This window comes from Hyperolius riggenbachi, chromosome 5 (genome assembly GCF_040937935.1).
Source record: "Hyperolius riggenbachi isolate aHypRig1 chromosome 5, aHypRig1.pri, whole genome shotgun sequence".
Taxonomy (NCBI): Eukaryota; Metazoa; Chordata; class Amphibia; order Anura; family Hyperoliidae; genus Hyperolius; species Hyperolius riggenbachi.
This window is the reverse complement of record NC_090650.1, coordinates 393,871,583-393,893,022: the sequence shown is the minus strand read 5'-3', so window position 1 is coordinate 393,893,022 and position 21,440 is coordinate 393,871,583. Positions and strand designations below refer to the sequence as shown.

The following is a 21,440-nucleotide window of genomic DNA, read 5'->3' as shown; positions in this document are numbered from 1 at the left end:
ATGTATCGATCTGTAACATTGATGTGCTGAAAAAAAGCGGACAAAAGCAGACTCAGGCCTCGTTCACACTAGGCAACCTGTATGGCCATGCGTTCTGGACACAAGCGCACCCGATCGCGCGCCATACGTGTTGCACTGCCGATCCTATTCATTACCAGCAAGTTATGCACTTTGCCAAAAATGCGCACAGCGCGCATAGTATGAACATCAGAAGTGCACTTCTGATGTTCATGCTGATCACATACCATACGCTCTGCCGAAATGCGCATGGCAGCGTGTGGAGTATGAACGAGCCCTAGGTGTCAAGGAGGGGATTCTCAGGGTTTTCTTTATTTTCAGAAGCATTTCCTGAACATCAGTTTAACTGCCAAAATAGTAACATACCAGCCGGCCTCCCTAATCACTTGCACAGTATTTTGGCAGATAACCTGAGCAACTGCCATTCAGGAAATGCTTTTGAAATCAAAGAAAACACTGAGAATCCCCCATGAGAAAATGTATTAGTCCAAAACCTGTTGGTTCTGTCAGATTTTAACTGCTTATGTTTTCGCTGGAGTGGTCCTGTAATTAAAGAGAACTGTTCTCAATCGTAATGCTGCTGGAGCAACAATGGAAATTAAAGGACCAATGTGCTATAAATTAAATTTATCCTAGGTTTCTGTCACTTACCGTAGGTAGTAGAAATCTGACAGAACTGACAGGTGGTGGACTAGCCCATTTCCTCATGGGCGTTTTCCTTATTTTCAAAAGCACTTGGTAAACAGCAGTTTCTCAGTCTAACAGCCAGAATAGTGAGCAAACAGGTGGGTGGGTGGCTGCATCTTTACATAGATCCTTTACATGGAGTGCTTTTGTAAAGAATACATCAAATACTGTGAATCCCCATGAAGAGACGGACTAGTCAAAAATCTGTCTGTTTTCTTCAAACTACTGAAAGGGACAGCAAAATAGGAGAAAAGTAATTTATAGCTCATTACTCTGGAAGAAACATACTCCTGATTTGTATGTGTTTTAAATTTTACGATAGTGGTCTTTTAAGGAGCAGAACTAGAAGCCAATCAAGTGGTTTCTCATCACATGATCCAATCACAATGATTATAGGACAGAGAAAGCTGCGCCTTTACGCTCCCGATCTCCACCCACATCATGACAGGAGATCAGTGACTGGCACGGTGACACAGATCAAAACCAGTCAATAAATACTGGAGCAGAACTGGTGCAAAACTGGAGTAAATGCGCAGCTCAAGGGCTGTGATTGGTTGCTCTGAGCAACTGCCCCGTATCTATGCATGCTATACTGCAGTGTGTGAGATGACCAACTTGTTGCATGAAGCTTTGCATGACATGCTTTCATCTCTGTGGAGGACTACCAACATTGATGTTTGGACACTCATCATTGCAAGTCTGACTTTTGACCGCATATAATTTGCATGCTCTGGAGCAAATGAGAGGCAGGATGGACTTTCCCAAGTAACCTTTTCTTGGATGGATGCTATGGAGCTGCGGGATAGCAATCTCGCCTAATGATTTGCAACCAACTATCCTGCAAAGTATCCATGCACACTACATTGGAGTGTTTGTGACCTTCCATTTACATTTGCATTATATGTTTCATCTCTGTGGAGGACCACTAACATCCATGTTTGGACATGCTCAAGTCTCTGTTTTTTTTTCAGTTAGGAAATAAATGGTATCATCCTGATTCAAAACTACTTGTGATTACTAATGGTGACATCTTTTTGCTTGATAAAAGTTGTTTTTGGTAACTGAGGTCTGTTATAGCAATTTTTAGTTATGACTTGTCTTTGGATGCTAAATTAGTAGGTTGGACCCAGTACCCCATACACCCAGATTATTCTTGTCTGTGTACATAAGATCATAAGCTTACTGTTGACCTGTTGGTCTCCCTTCAGCTATGGCAGGGGAAGGGAACCTATGGCTTGGGATCCAGATATTGCTCTTCTGATGGCTGCATCTGGCTCACAGACAAATCAGTAGGTGTTGATTCGCTAAGCGACACTGCTCAAGCAGCACAGCTCAAGTAAAATGTTCAGAATAGGCATGCTACTACTGTAGCGTGCACTACTATCTTACTCGCGCTCCACCCAAAACTAACGACCGCTCCAATTGTCCCACCCTGGATCCTGTCCGGTCCAGTGACTTTGTAGGACGAGATCCCCGCACTTTGATTGGCTCAATAGGCTGTCAGTCACTTGAAGGGCAGCCTATCGGGCCAAAGTGCAGGATCTCGTCCTACAAAATAAATCAACCCCCATGTCAGCTAGCTAATTGTACAAGCTGTTAGTCAGTATTTCTCCTGTCTGGCTCTCAGGGAAATTGCTGATGTTGCTGAAAGCCAAGAGAAGCTGAAGATGTGTCTGACACTTCCGCTGCCCGAAGGATCAACTGTATACACATCACCATGGCAACAGGGACGTGAGCTCTCTGCTGCGCATGCGCACTGTCCCAGTCTGAAACATATTGTATGGCTCTCACGGAATTACATTTTAAAATATGTGGCGTTTATGGCGCTCTCAGCAAAAAGGTTCCTGACCCCTGAGCTATGGCATGGTAAATGACTTTTTATTTGATTCCGGGACCACAAGAGCCAAGATATATTCTTCCTAAGTTCCAAATGAATACCCAACAAAACTCCAGAGGGAAATGTATTTGTAATGAATCGGGAGATTTGGGTACCTGTGGCTAATGTACTATTTGGCCGCCCCATAGGCGCTATTGCAAAATATTGTCTAATGGGCACCAAAGGAAGAAACATGGGCACCTGATAAATAGCTGGCGCCAGTAGGGTTGGAAAGGGCCAGCGGGAGCTCTGTATTTTCCCCAGTAGGCCTCCTCTTAGTGTCACCGGGGGCCCGGAGCACTGCAGAAGGCAGCACAGCGCAGGAAGGAGAAGCAGCGGTGGGCACAAAGCAGTCCCCCCCCCCCCCTCACCTGCCCCCCCCCACCAAGCTTCCCCCTCCAGACCAGAGTGTACCGCAGCGGCAGCGAGCGGGGAACCAAACAACTTACTACTTCCTGGTTCCAGCTCTGCGTGCCGCTGCTCTGACAGACCAACGGCGCTCAGAGCTGGAAGCCTGGAACCAGGAAGTAGTAAGTTATTATTATTATTTAGTATTTATATAGCGCCGACATATTACGCAGCGCTGTACAATGTGTATATATATATCTTTTCACTAACTGTCCCTCAAAGGAGCTCACAATCTAATCCCTACCATTGCCATATGTCTATATTATGTAGTGTAAGTATTGTAGTCTAGGGCCAATTTTTTTTTTTTTTTTAGGGGGAGCCAATTAACTTATCTGTATGTTTTTGGAATGTGGGAGGAAACCGGAGTGCCTGGAGGAAACCCACGCAGACACGGAGAGAACATACAAACTCTTTGCAGATAGTGCCCTGGCTGGGATTCGAACCAGAGACCCAGCGCTGCAAGGCGAGAGAGCTAACCACTATGCCACCGTGCTGCCCAAGTTGTTCCCTGCTCACTGCCTGCACCATATTCTGGTCTGGAGGGGCGGGGGGGGGGGGGGAGGGGGGGAGTGTGGAAGGGCTGGCCTCAGGTGAGGGGAGGGGGGGGGGGGGGAGACTGCCTCCCCACCGCTCTGTGCCCGCTGCTCCCCCCTACAGGCTACAGGGGATACCTATAGACATGGCTACCTATACTGGGGATACCTATAGACCTGACTACCTATAATGGAGATGCCTATTGACCTGACTACCTATAATGGAGATGCCTATTGACCTGGCTGCCTATACTGGGAAACCTATAGACCTGGCTATCTAAACTGGGGAAACCTATAGATCTGGCTAACTAAACTGGGGACACTTCTAGAATTGGCTACCTAAACTGGGGACACCTATAGACCTGGCTACCTAAACTGAGGGTACCTATAGACCTGGATGCCTATACTGAGACACCTATAGACCTGGCTACCTTTACTGAGGACTCCTATAGACCTGGCTACCAAATTTGGGACACCTATAGACCTGACTAAACTGGGGACACCTATAGACCTGGCTACCTATACTGGGGACACCTATAGACCTGGACACCTATACTGAGGACTCCTATAGACCTGGCTACCAAATTTGGGACACCTATAGACCTGACTAAACTGGGGACACCTATAGACCTGGCTACCTATACTGGGGACACCTATAGACCTGGCTACCTAATCTGGGGACACCTATAGACCTGGCTACCTATACTGGGAATACCTATAGACTTGTCTGCCTATACTGGGGACACCTATAACTTGCTACCTATACTGGTGACACCTATAGCTAAGTACCGATACTGGGAACACCTATAACTTGCTACCTATACTGGGAGCACCTATATCTAACTACCTATACTGGGGACACTTATAGCTGGCTACCTTAACTATACTGGGGGCAACTATACTCAGGCTCTATGCCCTTCATATGACACTTGCCTCAGGCCCTGTATACTCTAAGGCCATCCTGCATTGCTGGCAGTATCACCCAGCAAAGCACCCAGCCCTCCCCAGCCAGCACTGGCTACCTAAAACTGATATATATGGGCACATGGCTACTTAATTCTGTTTTCTGGGGAACATTGCTACTTAATTTATGTATACAGGGCCCATTTGGCAACTAAATTTTATTTTGACGCATCTGGCTATTTTGCTGAAACTTTCCTGGTGTCCCAGTCCGACCCTGGGCACCAGGCCTGTCCAAACAAAGTTTTTCATTTTAAGAATTGGTGTTTTAAAAAAAATATCGTTTTAAAAGTTTTTAACAGTTTTTAACAGTTTTAATTTTTTTTTTAGCATTTTAAAATTCATTTTGACAATTATTTAGTAAATTATCGTTTTGAAACGTATTGCCTTAGAAATGTATCAATTTTTGTATTTATGTTTTTTTTGCAGCAGGGAAAGGGGGTTTAGGGTTAAGCTTCAGATGGGAGGAGAGTTTAGGGTTAGGCAACACTGGGGGAGGGGGGTTTAGAGTTAGTCACCACCGGGGAAGAGGTGTGTCTTAGGGTTAGGTGGGGGTTAGGCACCACCGGGGAAGAGGGGTTGCTTTGAGTTAGGCACCACCGTGGATGGGGGGGGGGGGTGTCCTAGGGTTAGGCACCACCGGAGATGGGGGTGTCTTAGGGTTAGGCACCACTGGGGATGGCTGGGTGGCTTAGGGTTAGACACCACCGGGTGGGGCGGGGGGTCTAAATGAATTGTAGTTATGCCACTTGTGCCATGCATAGCTATATCTATAGAGATCCAGAATCGCACTGGCATGCAATTTGGACGGCAAGCCTATTGACGGAATAGACAGGGTTTCCTCACTCACACTGCATGCAGGGAAATGTTGCCGATTCCGCACTAGTGGAAACAGGCCCTAACAGATGATGTGTGAATGCACTGGGCAACCACTCCTGTTCCTTTGGTGAATCAGCTATGCTGCACAGTATCCAACTCTAGCTCTGCCTCTGACACAGGAGACCTGGGTTTGAATCTCAGCTCTTCCTGTTCAGTAAGCTGCCCCTATCCAGTAAGAAGACCTTGGGCAAGACTTCCTAACACTGCCACCACCTACAGATCACGCCCTAGTGGCTGCAGCTCTGGTGCTTTGAGTCCGCCAGAAGAAAAGGGCAACATAAATGTTCTGTGTCTTGTCTTTGGCACTGAGCTAGCAATGCTTGGAAAATGAAGGTGGGTGGGAAGGGAAAGACGTGCAGACCTCACACGGAGACAGAAAAACAGACACACGGCATTAGTATGCGTCAGGCAGAAGAAGCCATTACCTGGACCCTAGGAACAAAAGGCGGTGTTCTTCTATTAAGGCTTTGGCTCTGGTATGCAAAATAAAAGGAAAAGAAAAAGAAAAAAAAAAGCAATAAAACAAAAAACGAAAAAAAAAAAAAAAGACAACAAGCTGAAATTAAAACGAATTCCAAAATAAAACACAAGTATTCAAATCAACATTAACAGCAACAAAGTTCACATCAAAAGCACAAATCTCTCGCTTGTTGAAAACGGAGTGACGTGGCAGACTGCTAAACCCACTGCAAACACCTGACAACATTACATCACAGCGTTCACAACAAAAATGTACGATGTTCCATAAGCTTTATTTTTTCTTTATTAGTTATAGTTCAGCAGCATTCATTCCTGATAAAGGGCTTTCTAATATTTCATAAACATAAATTAAGAAGCGGCTGCAGCATTGGAAAAAAACAGTATATAAAAGTGTGTACCTAAAGTAAAATGTACCAAAGTTTTAAATGCAACTCCTTTTAAGGAGGCCCATTCTTCAGGAAAAACATGCTATGAATTACTTAGTTGATTCACCTCCCATACAGTCAATAAAGTCCCACTGAATAGATTAGATAAATACAATTGTCTGGATTATCCAGAGGCGCTTATGCTTGCTAAACAACCATTGCTGTTAAGGCACGTTTTTTCATTGACCTGAGGAAGCGGGCAAATACCCACGAAACGTGTTGTTAATTTTATGTGCTTGAATAAAACACCTTTTTTCAATAAACTGGACCAAATTCTTTAAGAGAGGTAAGATTCCCTCTCTGTTTATAAGATTAACAGCTTATTATCCTATATCTTTTATGCATTGGGCGCCTCCAACGCTGTTTTAAGTGGATTACCCAGAACTCAGCTAACCAGCACAGATTGCCGGCAGTACTTAGGGCCCATTCACACTTAAAGCGGTTTAAACCCTGACATAATATTCAATAAAAACATGTTTTCCTACTTTTAATATACTATACGGTTATCATATTTGCATTTGTGCATAAGTATTATTATTCATTTAGAAGTTATAGGTTTCCAAAAGTACAGTTTTTTGCTTTGTGAGCTGACTTTGCATTTTATTAATAACTGGTTTTATTCATTGCTATTTTGCAGGCAAACATGCTTTCAGTGTCTCTCTGTCTCCAGCAGCTCCTGCACAGTCAGAGAATGTGTCACATTCCACACTTGATACATTTAAGTAAACACAAGATAACATTATCTAAAGTTCAGATGCGTCTGCATTTCACTGCACTGAACTTTCAAGCTCTGTGCGTAATCCTTCGAATGCTGGTCTAGTGAAAAAAAAAAATGCTGGTTGTATATAATATGCTGTAAATAATGTTTTAGAGCAAAGATGAAATGTAGGGTTATATTCTACTTTAAAAGCACAAAACTACACCGTGATTTTTCCGCAATTTAACGCGGAAAAAAAATCACCAGACAAATAGGTGTTCTTGGAGCGATGGTGATTAGGGTTTCTATATATGCTAATCGCGATCGCTTCCAAATCGTCAAAAATGCTGCAGATAACACGTTTGGCGATTACCGCTAATCACAAATAGCCCCCTGAAATCGGCGGCAATCGCGGCAGTGAAGTCACTGCCATAGAGTTATTGTTGCTCGCTAATCACCCTAGTGTGAATGGGGTCTTACAGTGATGGAGGTCATCTTCTTAGGCCGTTTGTAGGTTCTGTTGTGCTTAGCAGTAGCTGGATAGTGTACTGGTTAAAGTGGACCCAAACCAAACATTTTTTAAATTCAAAATATTTAGTTGCTCCACTCTGACACATACAAAGATAAATAAACACTCCTTCAAGCCTATGAGCATTTCAGTGCATGCTTTTCACCCTTCTCTTTTCATAACTAGGGTTATACAGGTGGCAGCCATTAGCAATTCCTCCTTTGCCAGACACCTGATACTCCACTAGTTTGCCGGTTTCTGTCCCGGCAATATGAAAGGAAGGGATGGATTCCTCCATTAAATGTAAATTATTTTATATTTGTCATCATGCAGCTGAAAAAGGCAGCTATTTATTATTATAATTTAGAAAATAGATTTTATTTCTGAAATCTTGTATTTTTAATTTGGGTCCACTTTAAGGGCTCTGCCTCTGACACAGGAGACCTGGGTTCAAATCTTGGCTCTCCCTGTTCAGTAAGCCAGCACCTATTCAGTAGGAGACCTTGGGCAGGTCTCCCTAACACTGCTACAGCCTAATAGGGGGTCCTAGTGGCTGCAGCTCTAGTGTTTTGAGTCTGCCAGGAGAAAAGCGCAGTAGAAATGTTGTGTCTGGTTCCAAAGCTCCCCCAAGGTAATAAACTTTCAATTACTGTGATTTAAGATTTATTACAAAGTTCATGGTGTGTGTATATAGAGTGGGGTATATATGATTTTTAGCTAGGCCTATTTTTAACATTGAAGCAACCAGTATGTAAAAAGAATCAACATTTTGTTTGAGTATTCCCTTGTTTGCCGGTGGCTTAAAATTTACTTTTTTGCTAAAGTGTACAACTATCTCCTGGGAGAAAACTAAATACAGTAGAATCTCATTATAGTAAATTCTGATACACCTACCCCCAACCCCCTCCCCCCTGCTATGGCCACTCCACTCTACCTGCCTGTCATGTGACGTCACGCACGTTCCAATCCGTTGTCCGTCCAACTCCCCGCATAGCAACACGCGCTGCTACACAGCTGACTCGCGACTGTGCAGCCTGGCCCAGCGCTGGGTCCCGATCCCTTACGTGCAAACATTCACCAATGGTGTGTATGCACCTTAAAGGACAACTGCAGCGAGAGTTATATGGAGGCTGCCATATTTATTTCCTTTTATGCAATACCAGTTACCTGGCTGTCCTGCTGATCCTCTGCCTCTAATACTTTTAGCCATAGACCCTGAACAAGCATGCAGCAGATCAGGTGTTTCTGACATTGTCAGATCTGACAAGATTAGCTGCATGCTCGTTTCTGGTGTTATTCAGATGCTTCTGCAGCCAAATAGACCTGCAGGACTGCCAGACAACTGGTATTGTTTAAAAGGAAATACATATGGCAGCCTCCATATTCTTCTCACTTCGGTTGTCCTTTAAGACTGTCATTCCTTATTAGTGAGGGTAATGCTATAGTCTGATAAGGGTCTGACAAGAGAGAAGCTGTCCCTTTCATCCCTGAAGGTCAACTCTTTCCGGCAGAGAAAGAAAGGAGCAGCCTAGTTATTAGTATATTTGGCACTGTACACACACCTGTCTATAGCATCATGCTCCATGTCACCTCAGGTGTACTGTAAGGGTAACACATATCATATAACAAAAAAACCATAATAGGATTTCGCTAAATGAAAATGTGAGCATTTGTCTGCAGGTGTTTTAACCTTGGAGGAGGGTCATTACACACTTCTCTGGATTCTGCACTGACAGTGATGGAATGCAGTCATTTACAGCAATGGGATAGATAAAGTTTATGAGGGCATTTTTAATTTCCCAAACTTCCTCTAATAGAACCTCCTTTAGGGACAGCGCTGATTAAGAATCTGTGTATTGGGGATATCATGCCGCTTTTGAACGCCTGCGGTCGAGTAGGTGGATGTTACAGTACGCTGCCAGGCTGTGACTCATAATCCTTAATAGTTTTACCAGACGGGACTATGATCAATCACATTTTGGACAAGAGGGCCCACGTATTTGTGAAGGATTATTTGACTATTAGTTTGCTATGCTATCAATTCAATGTTCTCCACAGACTACTATTAGAAAGGGTGTATAGGTCGGCATAATGGAAATCATGTGGGCAGAGGCCTACTAGGGTATAAAGGGACCATTACATCTAGAATATCAAGTTAAAGAGCAAAAAATGTTTGCCTGCTTGCAGAATGGTATAGTTAGAATAGGGACCCTTTCTCCAGAGGAAACCTCAGTGCTGGTGAAAAGGTCCAATACAGGATGTTGAAAATACTGCAACTTGCTTCTGTACGAGGGAGCGAGCGCTGGATCGGGGCTGCACAGAAGTGCCCCCCCCCCCCGGGGCACTTTTCTTTATTAAAGGTTTCCTTTAAAATCCTGGTTCTAAGCAGGATGAGCATAGCTACCCTTTCTTGCCATTACATATTAAACACATGAATCAGAAAGATCCAGTATGAGTCTTACCACGGTTTATGGCAGCTAAGTAACTGAAACAGTCCACCCGACTATTATAGATTTCAGTAACTTGTGTGCGAGTCCAAGTTCTACAGCTTCAGCTTATGAGAATTTGCCAGAGACCACAAAACTGAAGAAAAGGTACACACAGTACAAAAATGCTGCCCGTAAAATCTCTGCACCTGATGTAAATGTTTCAACTTGCTTCATGAGACCCGGCCCTGCTTGAGGGCAAGGGATGAAAGTGATTTGCCTGCTTAAGCGCCCACTGGGGTCGTTATTGCAAGCCTTCCCCAGCGGCCATTGGGCAGCTCTGTCTCTCCTTGGCCGATCCCCCGCCTCCCTGCACGCTACTCTGTGTGTCTCATACACAGAGAGCTCTTCCAGCGTATTGAGGTCACAGAAACCAAAACTAACCCACTGCACGCTTTAGGAGCAGCATGGATGGCGGCTACCTGATCCGCCCAGGCCTCCAGATCAGGTAGCATTGATAATTTTAATTTAGATCACCACCTCTGGTTCCCTTTAAAAAGCTCTTGCTAATGTAATGCTATAATTTTTATAAAATCACATCGCTCAAGTGGAATCACATTCATAGCATTACACTAGCAAGAGCTTTTCAAATCACAAGTGCTTAGAAAAGCTCTGTTAGCTTTTCTAAGCGCTTCTCTGTGTTTGGTGAAAGCAAAAGGTTGCGCTGGGGATATTAACCTCCTTGGCGGTAGTTACACACAGCTAGCCGATTCGCCGCTACCCGTCGCGCCCCCCCCCCCCCCCCCCAGATCCCTTGAGCAGCCTGGCCAATCACCGCCAGGCTACGCTAAGGGATTGATCAGGACTCCCCCAGACGCGATGACGTGGATGAGGTCGATGACATCATCCAGATCGTCGCCATGGCGACGGGGGAAGCCAAACAGGAAATCCCGTTCTGAACGGGATTTCCTGTTTGCTCTGATCACCGGAGGCGATAGGAAGGGGTGGGAAGATGCCGTTGCACAGCGGCTATCCTGTACTGTAGCTAGCGCTAGGCTAGCTACATGATTTTTAAAAAGCGCTGTGCCGCCCCCCTGTTGATTTTATTTTAACACCAGAGGGGTTAACTGTGCACAATGTTTAACATTCAAATATTTTAACAGAAATGTATCTGTGCTGCTATTAGCTCAATGATAACTAGTGGTGAACAGGAAGCTTAGTGCTTGACTAAACTAGTCAAATACGCTTCCTTCTGCCGGCGAAGCTGACTTTGGAAAGTACCCCCGAAGACGGGCCGCTCCATGCTGCGTATGCGAGAGCGCCCTCTATCACGCATGCAGCCGCCTGTCTTCAGGAGGACACGGCTCCCGAAGACTTCCAAAGTCCCACGCAGCAGGGGATTTCAACGGGGAGCAGCGCTGCACCGAGAGCACTGGGAGAGGAGAGAGAAGGCTCATTAGGACCCAGAGTCTTCCCTCTTCTTAGGTAAGTATCTGGTTTCTTTTTTCTAAAGCGGTTCTCCATTGGCTTTAAAGGACACCTGAAATGAGAGGGATATGGAGGCTGGCATATTTATATGCTTTTTAAACAATACCAGTTGCCTGGCTGTTCTGCTGATCCACTGCCTCTAACACTTTTAGCTGTAGACGCTGAACAAGCATGCAGATCCTTTTAGGCCCCTTGCACCCTCCACGTGTTGCGTCACATCGCTGTAGTGTTCCCCATCACAGCTAGTTGCAAGGAACATGCAAGTCTATAGAGACTTGTACAGTTCAAGTGATGCAGTGTGACAGAAGTATGCAAATCGATGCAACGCAGACGCAAAGGCTGCAGGGTGTTACCGCATGAACTGCTTATCGCACGGATCATGCAGTAATGCAAGTCAATGGGCAAGGCGGGCATTATGTACGCAGGGAGCGCAGTGTGGCGCAATACACATGTGCTGACCATTGGGAATCCCAGTGATGTACTTCCTGACCAGCAGGAAGTATGTCACTAACCAGGAGGCGGGCCTATGCATATGAACCTGTCGTGGCACAGAGTCATATGAAGCCTCACTTTTTCAGTGTGATGCGGAACTATTTTTCCAGACCGCTGAGCCCAGCGGACCGAAAAATAGAAGCTGAAGCACTGCATCGGGGGCAACAAGAAAAGGGAACGTTTCTTCACATTAGTGAAGAAACTGACCATTCTAAGGGGCAAAATGCACTTTGGGGGTGAGGGGAAACGGAACGGAAGCAGCGGAATGGAACTGGAGTGGCAACGTATTCAATCGACCGGTGATCAGATCCGTTTTTACGGATCCATTTGCCATTGTAACGCAAGTGTGAACCGGCCTTAGTGTAGTAATTGGCTACACACGTTTTGGAAAATGGCACCCAAACATTTCAGGAGTTCCAAGTCTACTTTGTTAATAGAATATGAACCAATTCACAGACCTGATGGATCAATGCTTACAAAAACACAATGTATTCACATTTTGCTTACTAATGCCATAATGGGGAAAAAAACAAAAAATCATTTTGGACAGTAGGAGTATTTAGTTCAGTGATTATGATGTGCACAGTGCAATAACTTACACGAACCAATCCCATTTCAGATTACCAAAGGCAGGCTTAGTGATTCCCGAATTCTGATTGGCTGCAAGATTGCCACGCTGTGCACATAATTGTTCGCTTAACAAATGGCAGAAAACAGGTTATGCTAAAAGTAAACGTCAGAGAACTTTACGTACTGAGATTTGTCCAGACAGGAACTGAGGGGCATCGCGCAACATTCCAGGGCTCATGGGGGACGTGACGGATATGGAGGGACGGTCCATTTTTTGGGATTCAAATGAACTAGAACCTATTAATAAAGGGGACAAAAAAACAAAACAAAATTAGCTTCTTGAGGAATCAAGTGTTTATAACAGCAGAGAGCCCAGACAATCAAATTCACACTTGCAAAAAACTACGTTTTTTCAGTATGCAATTGTATTTGAATTTCCACAAGGTTTTTTTTTTTTTTTTTTTTTTATGGCCACAGTTAATGAAAGCCAATTGGTATTCAAATGCAATGTGCGAATTGATGCTGCAAGTTGTACGCTTTTTTTTCGCCTATGCAAAAACACAAACCCAGTTTTGCACATTTGGGCCACCGTGCTGCAGCTTTAAAGGGACACTTAAGTCAAAAAAAAAAAAAAAAAGAGTTTTACCCACCTGGGGCTTCCAATAGCCCCCTGCAGCTGTCCGGTGCCCTCGCCATCTCCCTCCGATCCTCCTGGCCCCGCCGGCAGGCACTTCCTGTTTCGGTGACAGGAGCTGACAGGCTGGGGACGCGAGTGATTCTTCGATTTCCTGGCCACAATAGCGCTATCTATGCTGCTATAGCATATATCATATACCATATAGCAGCCTAGAGGATGCTAATGTGTCTGGAAACGTGAAGAATCACTCGCGTCACCGAAACAGGAAGTGGCTGCCGGCGGGGCCAGGAGGATCGGAGGGAGGCGGTGAGGGCACCCGACAGCTGCAGGGGGCTATTGGAAGCCCTAGGTGTGTAAAACTCATTTTTTTGTTTGACTTAAGTGTCCCTTTAAGGGCGCTTGCAATCGTCTCACAGCCCAGACCATCTTTATGTAGAGCAAACATTCATGTTTTAAGATCCTCAGAGAGTTTTCTGCCATGAGGCGCCATGCTGAACTTCCTGTGATCGGTATGAGAATGTGAGTAACATGAACCAGAGGAAGGAAAATGTCTAAAGGTGGCCATGCACTGATAGATTAGACCATCAGATAGATTTCTAGGAATCCATCTGATGTTTGCCACATACTAGGAACAGATTTCAAATAGATTTCATTGTTAAATCTCTTAGAAATCTATTGAAAAATCGATCTAAAGGCATTACTGCACCATTATGCTGGGCATACACGGTAGGATTCTTGCTTATCAATCGAGGCGCTGATGGCTCGATTGATAATTTCCGCCGGGTCGACTCGTGTATGCCCAGCAGGCAACTCTATGGGCCATCAATCTGCTGCCAGCAGCAGATCGACCTAGATTTTCCATCCCGTCAGATAGATCAAATCGATCAAAATCTGCCACAAATCGATCGATCGAACAGGCATCGATTTGCGGGTGATCCATCAATTCGATCAAAATGATTGATCATGGGCCCCTTTAACTACTGTTCCCACTTGTACTCCGAGAAACACAGGAAGCAGATTATTTTAGTATCCGCTTCCACTTGTGAAAAAAAAATGAGAGTACGGACCTGCAGCATTTTTCTGGACTAGACAGCAAAACACCCGGAGCACGGACACAATAAAAGGCTATGAAAATGGACAGCTCTTACTAGGCTCATCACTGCCTGCAAAACACAAATACTTACATGTCCTGGTTTCACCACTGCCCACTCCTCCGCCCGCTCCCGAAGCTGATAAACAGATCGAAGCATGGGGATCCCCACTGCATAGCAAAAGAATAATGGGAACTATCTGCAAAAGGGAGGATTTTCATTGGTTCATGGTGGACCAAAGAAAATCCTTCCCATTACTTGGAAGACTTGGTGTATTGTGAACCGATGGGCAGCCATATGCTCCTGCTGGCCTCCGGTCTGCACCGGCTATTCCCTGGACCACGTGGAAGTGTTGTGGTGGTGGACAAAGCAGACGGAGCAGATGCAAAAGGCAGGTAATGCGCACAAAAGCGCGAACATGCAACAGAGCGCAGTGCTTTCTGAGCGGATCGGCTTATACCTTGCCGTTTTGCCACCGCTCAAGTGGGAACTGAGACGGAAAATGAGCAGGAGGATTCTCCAGGAGCTTATATGGAACAAGGGGTTTGATTCACTAAGACAAATAGCATGCCTTATCAACGTTAGCACGCCTTATCAGAGTAGCACAGCTACGACCCTGCAGGGGCTCAGGGCAGGACGAGTGGAGCTCTCGTCATTGCCAATTAGCAGGCATAAGTTTGCTATGCTACTCTGATAAGGCGTGTTAATTTTGATAAGGCGTGCTATTTGTCTTAGTGAATGAAGCCCAATATGTTCCTGGTGCGGTAAAAATGCTGGAATCCTGCTTATGTATACAAGAACCTTGCCTAAAAGTGATCTTCGGTAGGGACGTCCAGGTTCCAGGTGGCCATGAATTACTGATATTCTACTATTGGTATCACCTGGTGCCCATTCCCTCCCCCTCCCCCCTTTAATGCATGTACGCAACTTACCGACGCTCACTTTTAAGCCTAATTTTTTCATGCTTAAAGTACTCCTGACCCGATTCTTACCCAAACATCCTTTTAATACGGCTTTATTATTGGTGCTGTGACATGTGTCACAGCACCATCCTCCCCCTACAGCGCCACCTGTTGTCCCTGCTCTGCTCTGTCATAATCTTAAACTGATCAGAACATTGATTTGGGGGGGGGGGGGGGGGGAGTGGCAGTTCTTTCTCCTTTCAGTCTGTCCTTAGGAACGGCCCTTTCCCTCCCCGCTGATTGTTCCCGATGGTGTTACAGCACACAGTGTGCAGGGGGGCTGCGACGTGTGTAGGCTTGTGGTGATTGAGCTCAGAATGATAGTGTACGAATTAATACACAATCGTTCCGAGCTCAATCACTACAGGCCTATACACGTCGTAGCTCCCCTGCACGTTGTGTACTGTAACCCCATCAGGAACCATCAGCAGGGAGGGAATGCGGTGGTCCTAGGGACTGGCTAGGAGCGAGGAACTGCCACTTCCTTCCTGTCCTTAATCTACTTGATTGAGCAGAGCAAGGGACACAGTAGGCGCTGGAGGGGAAGGACGGTGTTGTGACATATGTCAAGGCACCACTAATAAAACAGTAAATGTATGTTGGGGGGGAAAACTGGGTCAGGGAAACTTTACAATTCTCAGCTTATCTGCAAGTATATATACAGCGATTGCATCAGGGGACAAGGGATGCTTTTTACATATTTAAAAAAAGACTTATCTGCCGTCATAATTCCATCTATCAGACTCTCTCCTGCGCACTGCAAAGTAAATGTTAGCACAGAAAAACGACCAGCGGGTGACTTACTGGAATCTTGCGGGGCGTGTGTGCTATCGGGTATCCTGGGGATATCGCTGAAAGAGAGAAGTGACATTCTGTTGATGTATTCAGGCTTTTGTACAATTATAATAGAGGCTACTTAAAATGCAGCTTCACTTTCCTAATACAGAGGTCAGTGTTCAGAAGAGATCTGGAGGGTCTGTATGACATAGAATCCATAGTGCGTTTGTATTCTCTATGTGCAGATCTCAGATATATGTGGATGCATCTTACCCATGGAGAGACTCATTGTTTTTAGCGGAGTAGAATGACCGACAGGCAAAGACTATTACCAATGGCCTTCATAGGACTGCACTGTGAGAGCAGGTGTGTATCGAGTAACATGGTAGAATGAAAAGAGCCACATGGGACTTTTATTTTATGATTAACAAGTTTCAACAAAAAAATGGAGATATAGAGAGGGACATTTGAAGGGACACTATGGCACAATGTGTAAAAATTGGAACCAGTTCCCAACCACAGGTTTTTTTCCCCCTTTTTTTCACATCACACTCTTCCAATTCGTTCACCAATAACTTTATCACTACTTATAAAACACATCAAAATGATCTATATATGGTTTTATTCGCCCCAAATTAGTTTTTCTTTGGATGGTACATTTTACTAAGAACTATTTTATTTTGTATGCACTTTAAAAGGGAATAATAAAAAAAAAATATATATATATACATATTTCTTAGTTTTCAAATGTTTTAAAATAAAATGTGCTACGATAAATAAAACCCATTTTATTTTCTAATTTGTCCCTGTTATTACAATGTTTAAACTGTGTCCCTAGTACAATGTATGGCATTGATATTTCATTTTGAAAATAAAGGTGTATTTTTTTTCTGTTTAGTGCTTTTTATATACTATATGAATAATTACAAGCCTTTATTTACAAAAGTAACAGTAATATGCCCTCAAGACATACATATTAACCTCCCTGCCGGTTATCCCGAGCTCAGCTCGGGGTAACCTGCCGCGGAGGATTCCTCAGGCCCTGCTGGGCCGATTTGCATAATTTTTTTTTGTTACACGCAGCTAGCACTTTGCTAGCTGCGTATAACTTACGATCGCCGCCGTTCCGCGCCGATTCGCCGCAACCCGCCGCATCAGAGGGTGCCCCCCCCCCGAGACCCGTGCGCTGCCTGGCCAATCAGTGCCAGGCAGCGTCGAGGGGTGGTTCGGGACTCCCTCTGACGTCACAACGTCGATGACGTCGGTGACGTCATCGCGCCCGTCGCCATGGCGACGGGGGAAGCCCTCCTGGAAATCCCGTTCAGAACGGGATTTCCGGATGGGTATATGCGCCGGCGGCGATCGGCGCATTCGGGGGGACGCCGCAGGGAGGGGGAAGCATGTAGCTAGCGCTAGGCTAGCTACATGCTAAAAAAAAACAAAAAAAAAAAAAAAAACACCCTCCCTGCCGTGCGCAGCAATTTTTTATAACGGCAGGGAGGTTAAAAAGACCCTAAGGCAATTATTATTTCTTTTTTTTCATAAATTAGGTCTGTTTTATTTTGGTAACAATAAAGTAGGGTTGTAAGGGGTTAAAATTAATAAAAACTTATATCTTACTGCTATATATATATATATATATACACACACAGTGGAGGAAATAATTATTTGACCCCTCACTGGTTTTGTAAGTTTGTCCAATGACAAAGAAATGAAAAGTCTCAGAACAGTATCATTTCAATGGTAGGTTTATTTTAACAGTGGCAGATAGTACATCAAAAGGAAAATCGAAAAAATAACCTTAAATAAAAGATAGCAACTGATTTGCATTTCATTGAGTGAAATACGTTTTTGAACCCCTACCAACCATTAAGAGTTCTGGGCTCCCACAGAGTGGTTAGACACTTCTACTCAATTAGTCACCCTCATTAAGGACACCTGTCTTAACTAGTCACCTGTCCACAGAATCAATCAATCAAGCAGACTCCAAACTTTCCAACATGGGAAAGACCAAAGAGCTGTCCAAGGATGTCAGAGACAAAATTGTAGACCTGCACAAGGCTGGAATGGGCTACAAAACCATTAGCAAGAAGCTTGGAAAGAAGGTGACAACTGTTGGTGCGATTGTTCGAAAATGGAAGGAGCACAAAATGACCATCAATCGACCTCGCTCTGGGGCTCCACGCAAGATCTCACCTTGTGGGGTGTCAATGGTTCTGAGAAAGGTGAAAAAGCATCCTAGAACTACACGGGAGGAGTTAGTGAATGACCTCAAATTAGCAAGGACCACAGTCACCAAGAAAACCATTGGAAACACATTACACCGCAATGGATTAAAATCCTGCAGGGCTCGCAAGGTCCCCCTGCTCAAGAAGGCACATGTGCAGGCCCGTCTGAAGTTTGCCAATGAACACCTGAATGATTCTGTGAGTGACTGGGAGAAGGTGCTGTGGTCTGATGAGACCAAAATAGAGCTCTTTGGCATTAACTCAACTCGCTGTGTTTGGAGGAAGAAAAATGCTGCCTATGACCCCCAAAACACCGTCCCCACCGTCAAGCATGGGGGTGGAAACATTTTGCTTTGGGGGTGTTTTTCTGCTAAGGGCACAGGATAACTTAATCGCATTAACGGGAAAATGGACGGAGCCATGTATCGTGAAATCCTGAACGACAACCTCCTTCCCTCTGCCAGGAAACTGAAAATGGGTCGTGGATCGGTGTTCCAGCACGACAATGACCCAAAACATACAGCAAAGGCAACAAAGGAGTGGCTCAAGAAGAAGCACATTAAGGTCATGGAGTGGCCTAGTCAGTCTCCGGACCTTAATCCAATAGAAAACCTATGGAGGGAGCTCAAGCTCAGAGTTGCACAGAGACAGCCTCGAAACCTTAGGGATTTAGAGATGATCTGCAAAGAGGAGTGGACCAACATTCCTCCTAAAATGTGTGCAAACTTGGTCATCAATTACAAGAAACGTTTGACCACTGTGCTTGCAAGCAAGGGTTTTTCCACTAAGTATTAAGTCTTTCATTGTTAGAGGGTTCAAAAACTTATTTCACTCAATGAAATGCAAATCAGTTGCTATCTTTTATTTAAGGTTATTTTTTCGATTTTCCTTTTGATGTACTATCTGCCACTGTTAAAATAAACCTACCATTGAAATGATACTGTTCTGAGACTTTTCATTTCTTTGTCATTGGACAAACTTACAAAACCAGTGAGGGGTCAAATAATTATTTCCTCCACTGTATATATATATTTATTATAGTATATGTGGGTGCAATTTTACTTTTTGGCCACAAGATGGCCATACAAAACGAAAGTATTACATGTAACTGTTTACTTTCACTTTGTTAGTGAATGTCGGCGTTTTGCTGAAGTCAGCTTTCATTCATCACAGGGACTGTGATTGGGTTTGGGAACAAGCTGTTCCCATTCAGCGATCACGGAATGGCAGGATTTTAGTAGTGGTGTGCTGACGTACCTTACAGCGGAATGGCAGGATTGTGACAAAAACGAACGGCAGTGGCAAGGTAAATAAAGCAGTATGTATATCTACATCCCTTGCGTAAATATACGTACCAACGCTGGGGAAATGGTAAATTACTATGTACACATACAAATAAGATTTTACATTTGTCCCAGAGTAATTGCACTATAAATGTTTGGCTTCCTGCATAGAGGTCACTTACAGTATGCATTATAATATACCAACTCTGAACTTCTTACCGACAGGTTTTGTACAAGTCCATCTCCTCATGGGGAAATCTCAGGATTTATTTTATTTTTAAAGGCAATGGCCCGGACCAGGTGCCAGAATAGTGGGATATGAGTAGGCAGGCTGGCTGACATGTTTGTATACTTTCTTTACAGGAAATGCATTTTAAATAATACAAAGAAAGTTTGAGAATACCCCATGAGGAGAAAGAATAGTCCAAAACCTGTCAGTAAGAGGTTCAGGTTAGTAGATTATAACATCCACTTTAAGTGACAGATACAAAGGAAGTGAAAAAAAAATATGAAGTTGAATAAAATAAAAAAAGTTAGATATTTGCCTCATTAGTGTGAAGCCTCTGGATAGTCCAGGGCTTCCCAGATCTTTCTTTAGGCCACAGATTAAGCATTGGGGTCTTTATCTTCTGGCAGTGAACAAGCTCATCTGTTCTGGGCATGCATGAGTACAGTCCGCACATGCCCAGTAGAAGGAAGCGCTCGTCCACAGATCTTTTTCTCTTTTTCTGTATGCGAGTGCTTACCTCTACTGGGCATGTGCGGAAGTCACTCATGCCCAGTGCAAGTGCGTTCGTTCACAGTCACACTCCCGACCAGAAGAAACCTATTCCTCCAGCTGGGTGGAATAGATATAGAAGGACTCGGCGCTGTATTTGTGGGCTGGAGAAGCTCCCGGGAAGCCTCTGGAGTTTAAAGTGTAAGTTAAGTATTTAACCTTTACATTTTGTTGCCCCTTCAGGATTGCTTCAATAGTGATAAGTAGCATGCACGATCCAACTTCTGGCTCTCTGCTTCATTCATTAAGCCTTGACAGTATTTGTGATCTTGGTTTACATATACTGTATATAAGGGCAGCACGATCGCGTAGTGGTTAGCGCTCTCGCCTTGCAGCGCTGGGTCCCTGGTTCAAATCCCAGCTAGGTCAACATCTGCAAGGAGTTTGCATGTTCTCCCTGTGCCTGTGTGGGTTTCCTCCGGGTACTCTGGTTTCCTCCTTCATCCCATAAACATACAGATAAGTTAATTGGCGCCCCCCTAAATTGGCCCTGGACTATGATACATACATACACTACACTATACATACATACATAGACATATGACTAGATTGTGAGCCCCTCTGAGGGACAGTTAAGTGACAAGACAATATACTCTGTACAGCGCTGCGGAAGATGTTGGCGCTATATAAATACTAAATAATAATAATAATACTAATAATAGAGAAGAACAGAATCCAATGACGTGAGCATACTTACCCTATAGGTCTGGAGACCACTAATTCTACTTGTGCCTCTGGTTTGGACTCCAGAATTATATTGTAAACTTCTTCAAATGTGGCGCCTTGTAATATCCTCCCATTCCACTCTAAAACCTCGTCACCTGGAAGACAGCAAACAATTCAAGGTCACTCAACTTTATTATATACAGAAGTAACACGCCAGGTCACATGTCTATCGTGCGGGTGTCACTGCTCAATTCAGTGCTGGGACTGTACAAAACTGACCATTAAGGGTCCTTTTCCATTGATTAGTGATGCGAGTGCGGCTACATCGCAGCACTACCGCTGCTAGCCGCGTCACTTCTGCATTTCCCGATGCATAAGTGACTGGACGAGACGGCGGGAGCATGCGGCTGTGCGAGAATCTGCAGCATGCTGCAGGTTCTTGGATCACTTCACACGTAATGGAAACCATTCCATTGCTGTGCATTGGATTCAGGAAACCCGCGGTGCGATGCCGCATCTAATGGAAACCGGCCCTAAGGCTGGATTAGCACAGCTTCATTCTATGGCTTTA

General features: G+C 44.5%; 1 protein-coding gene across 49 annotated transcripts in view; it reads right to left on the bottom strand.

Moving 5' to 3' along the window:
- Positions 1 to 21,440, bottom strand: part of RIMS2 (regulating synaptic membrane exocytosis 2) — an 816,797-nt gene that overhangs the window by 268,695 nt on the left and 526,662 nt on the right. For 38 of the 49 annotated variants that reach the window (XM_068237786.1, XM_068237768.1, XM_068237771.1 and 35 more), the window contains 4 exons: positions 20,901 to 21,024; positions 15,942 to 15,988; positions 12,632 to 12,744; positions 5,787 to 5,834 (listed from right to left, as the gene is read on the bottom strand). In XM_068237786.1, the coding sequence (XP_068093887.1) occupies positions 5,787 to 5,834; positions 12,632 to 12,744; positions 15,942 to 15,988; positions 20,901 to 21,024 (332 nt within the window). The remainder of the gene's footprint in view (positions 1 to 5,786; positions 5,835 to 12,631; positions 12,745 to 15,941; positions 15,989 to 20,900; positions 21,025 to 21,440) is intronic. The other 11 variants (XM_068237812.1, XM_068237820.1, XM_068237776.1 and 8 more) reach the window with 1 other exon arrangement.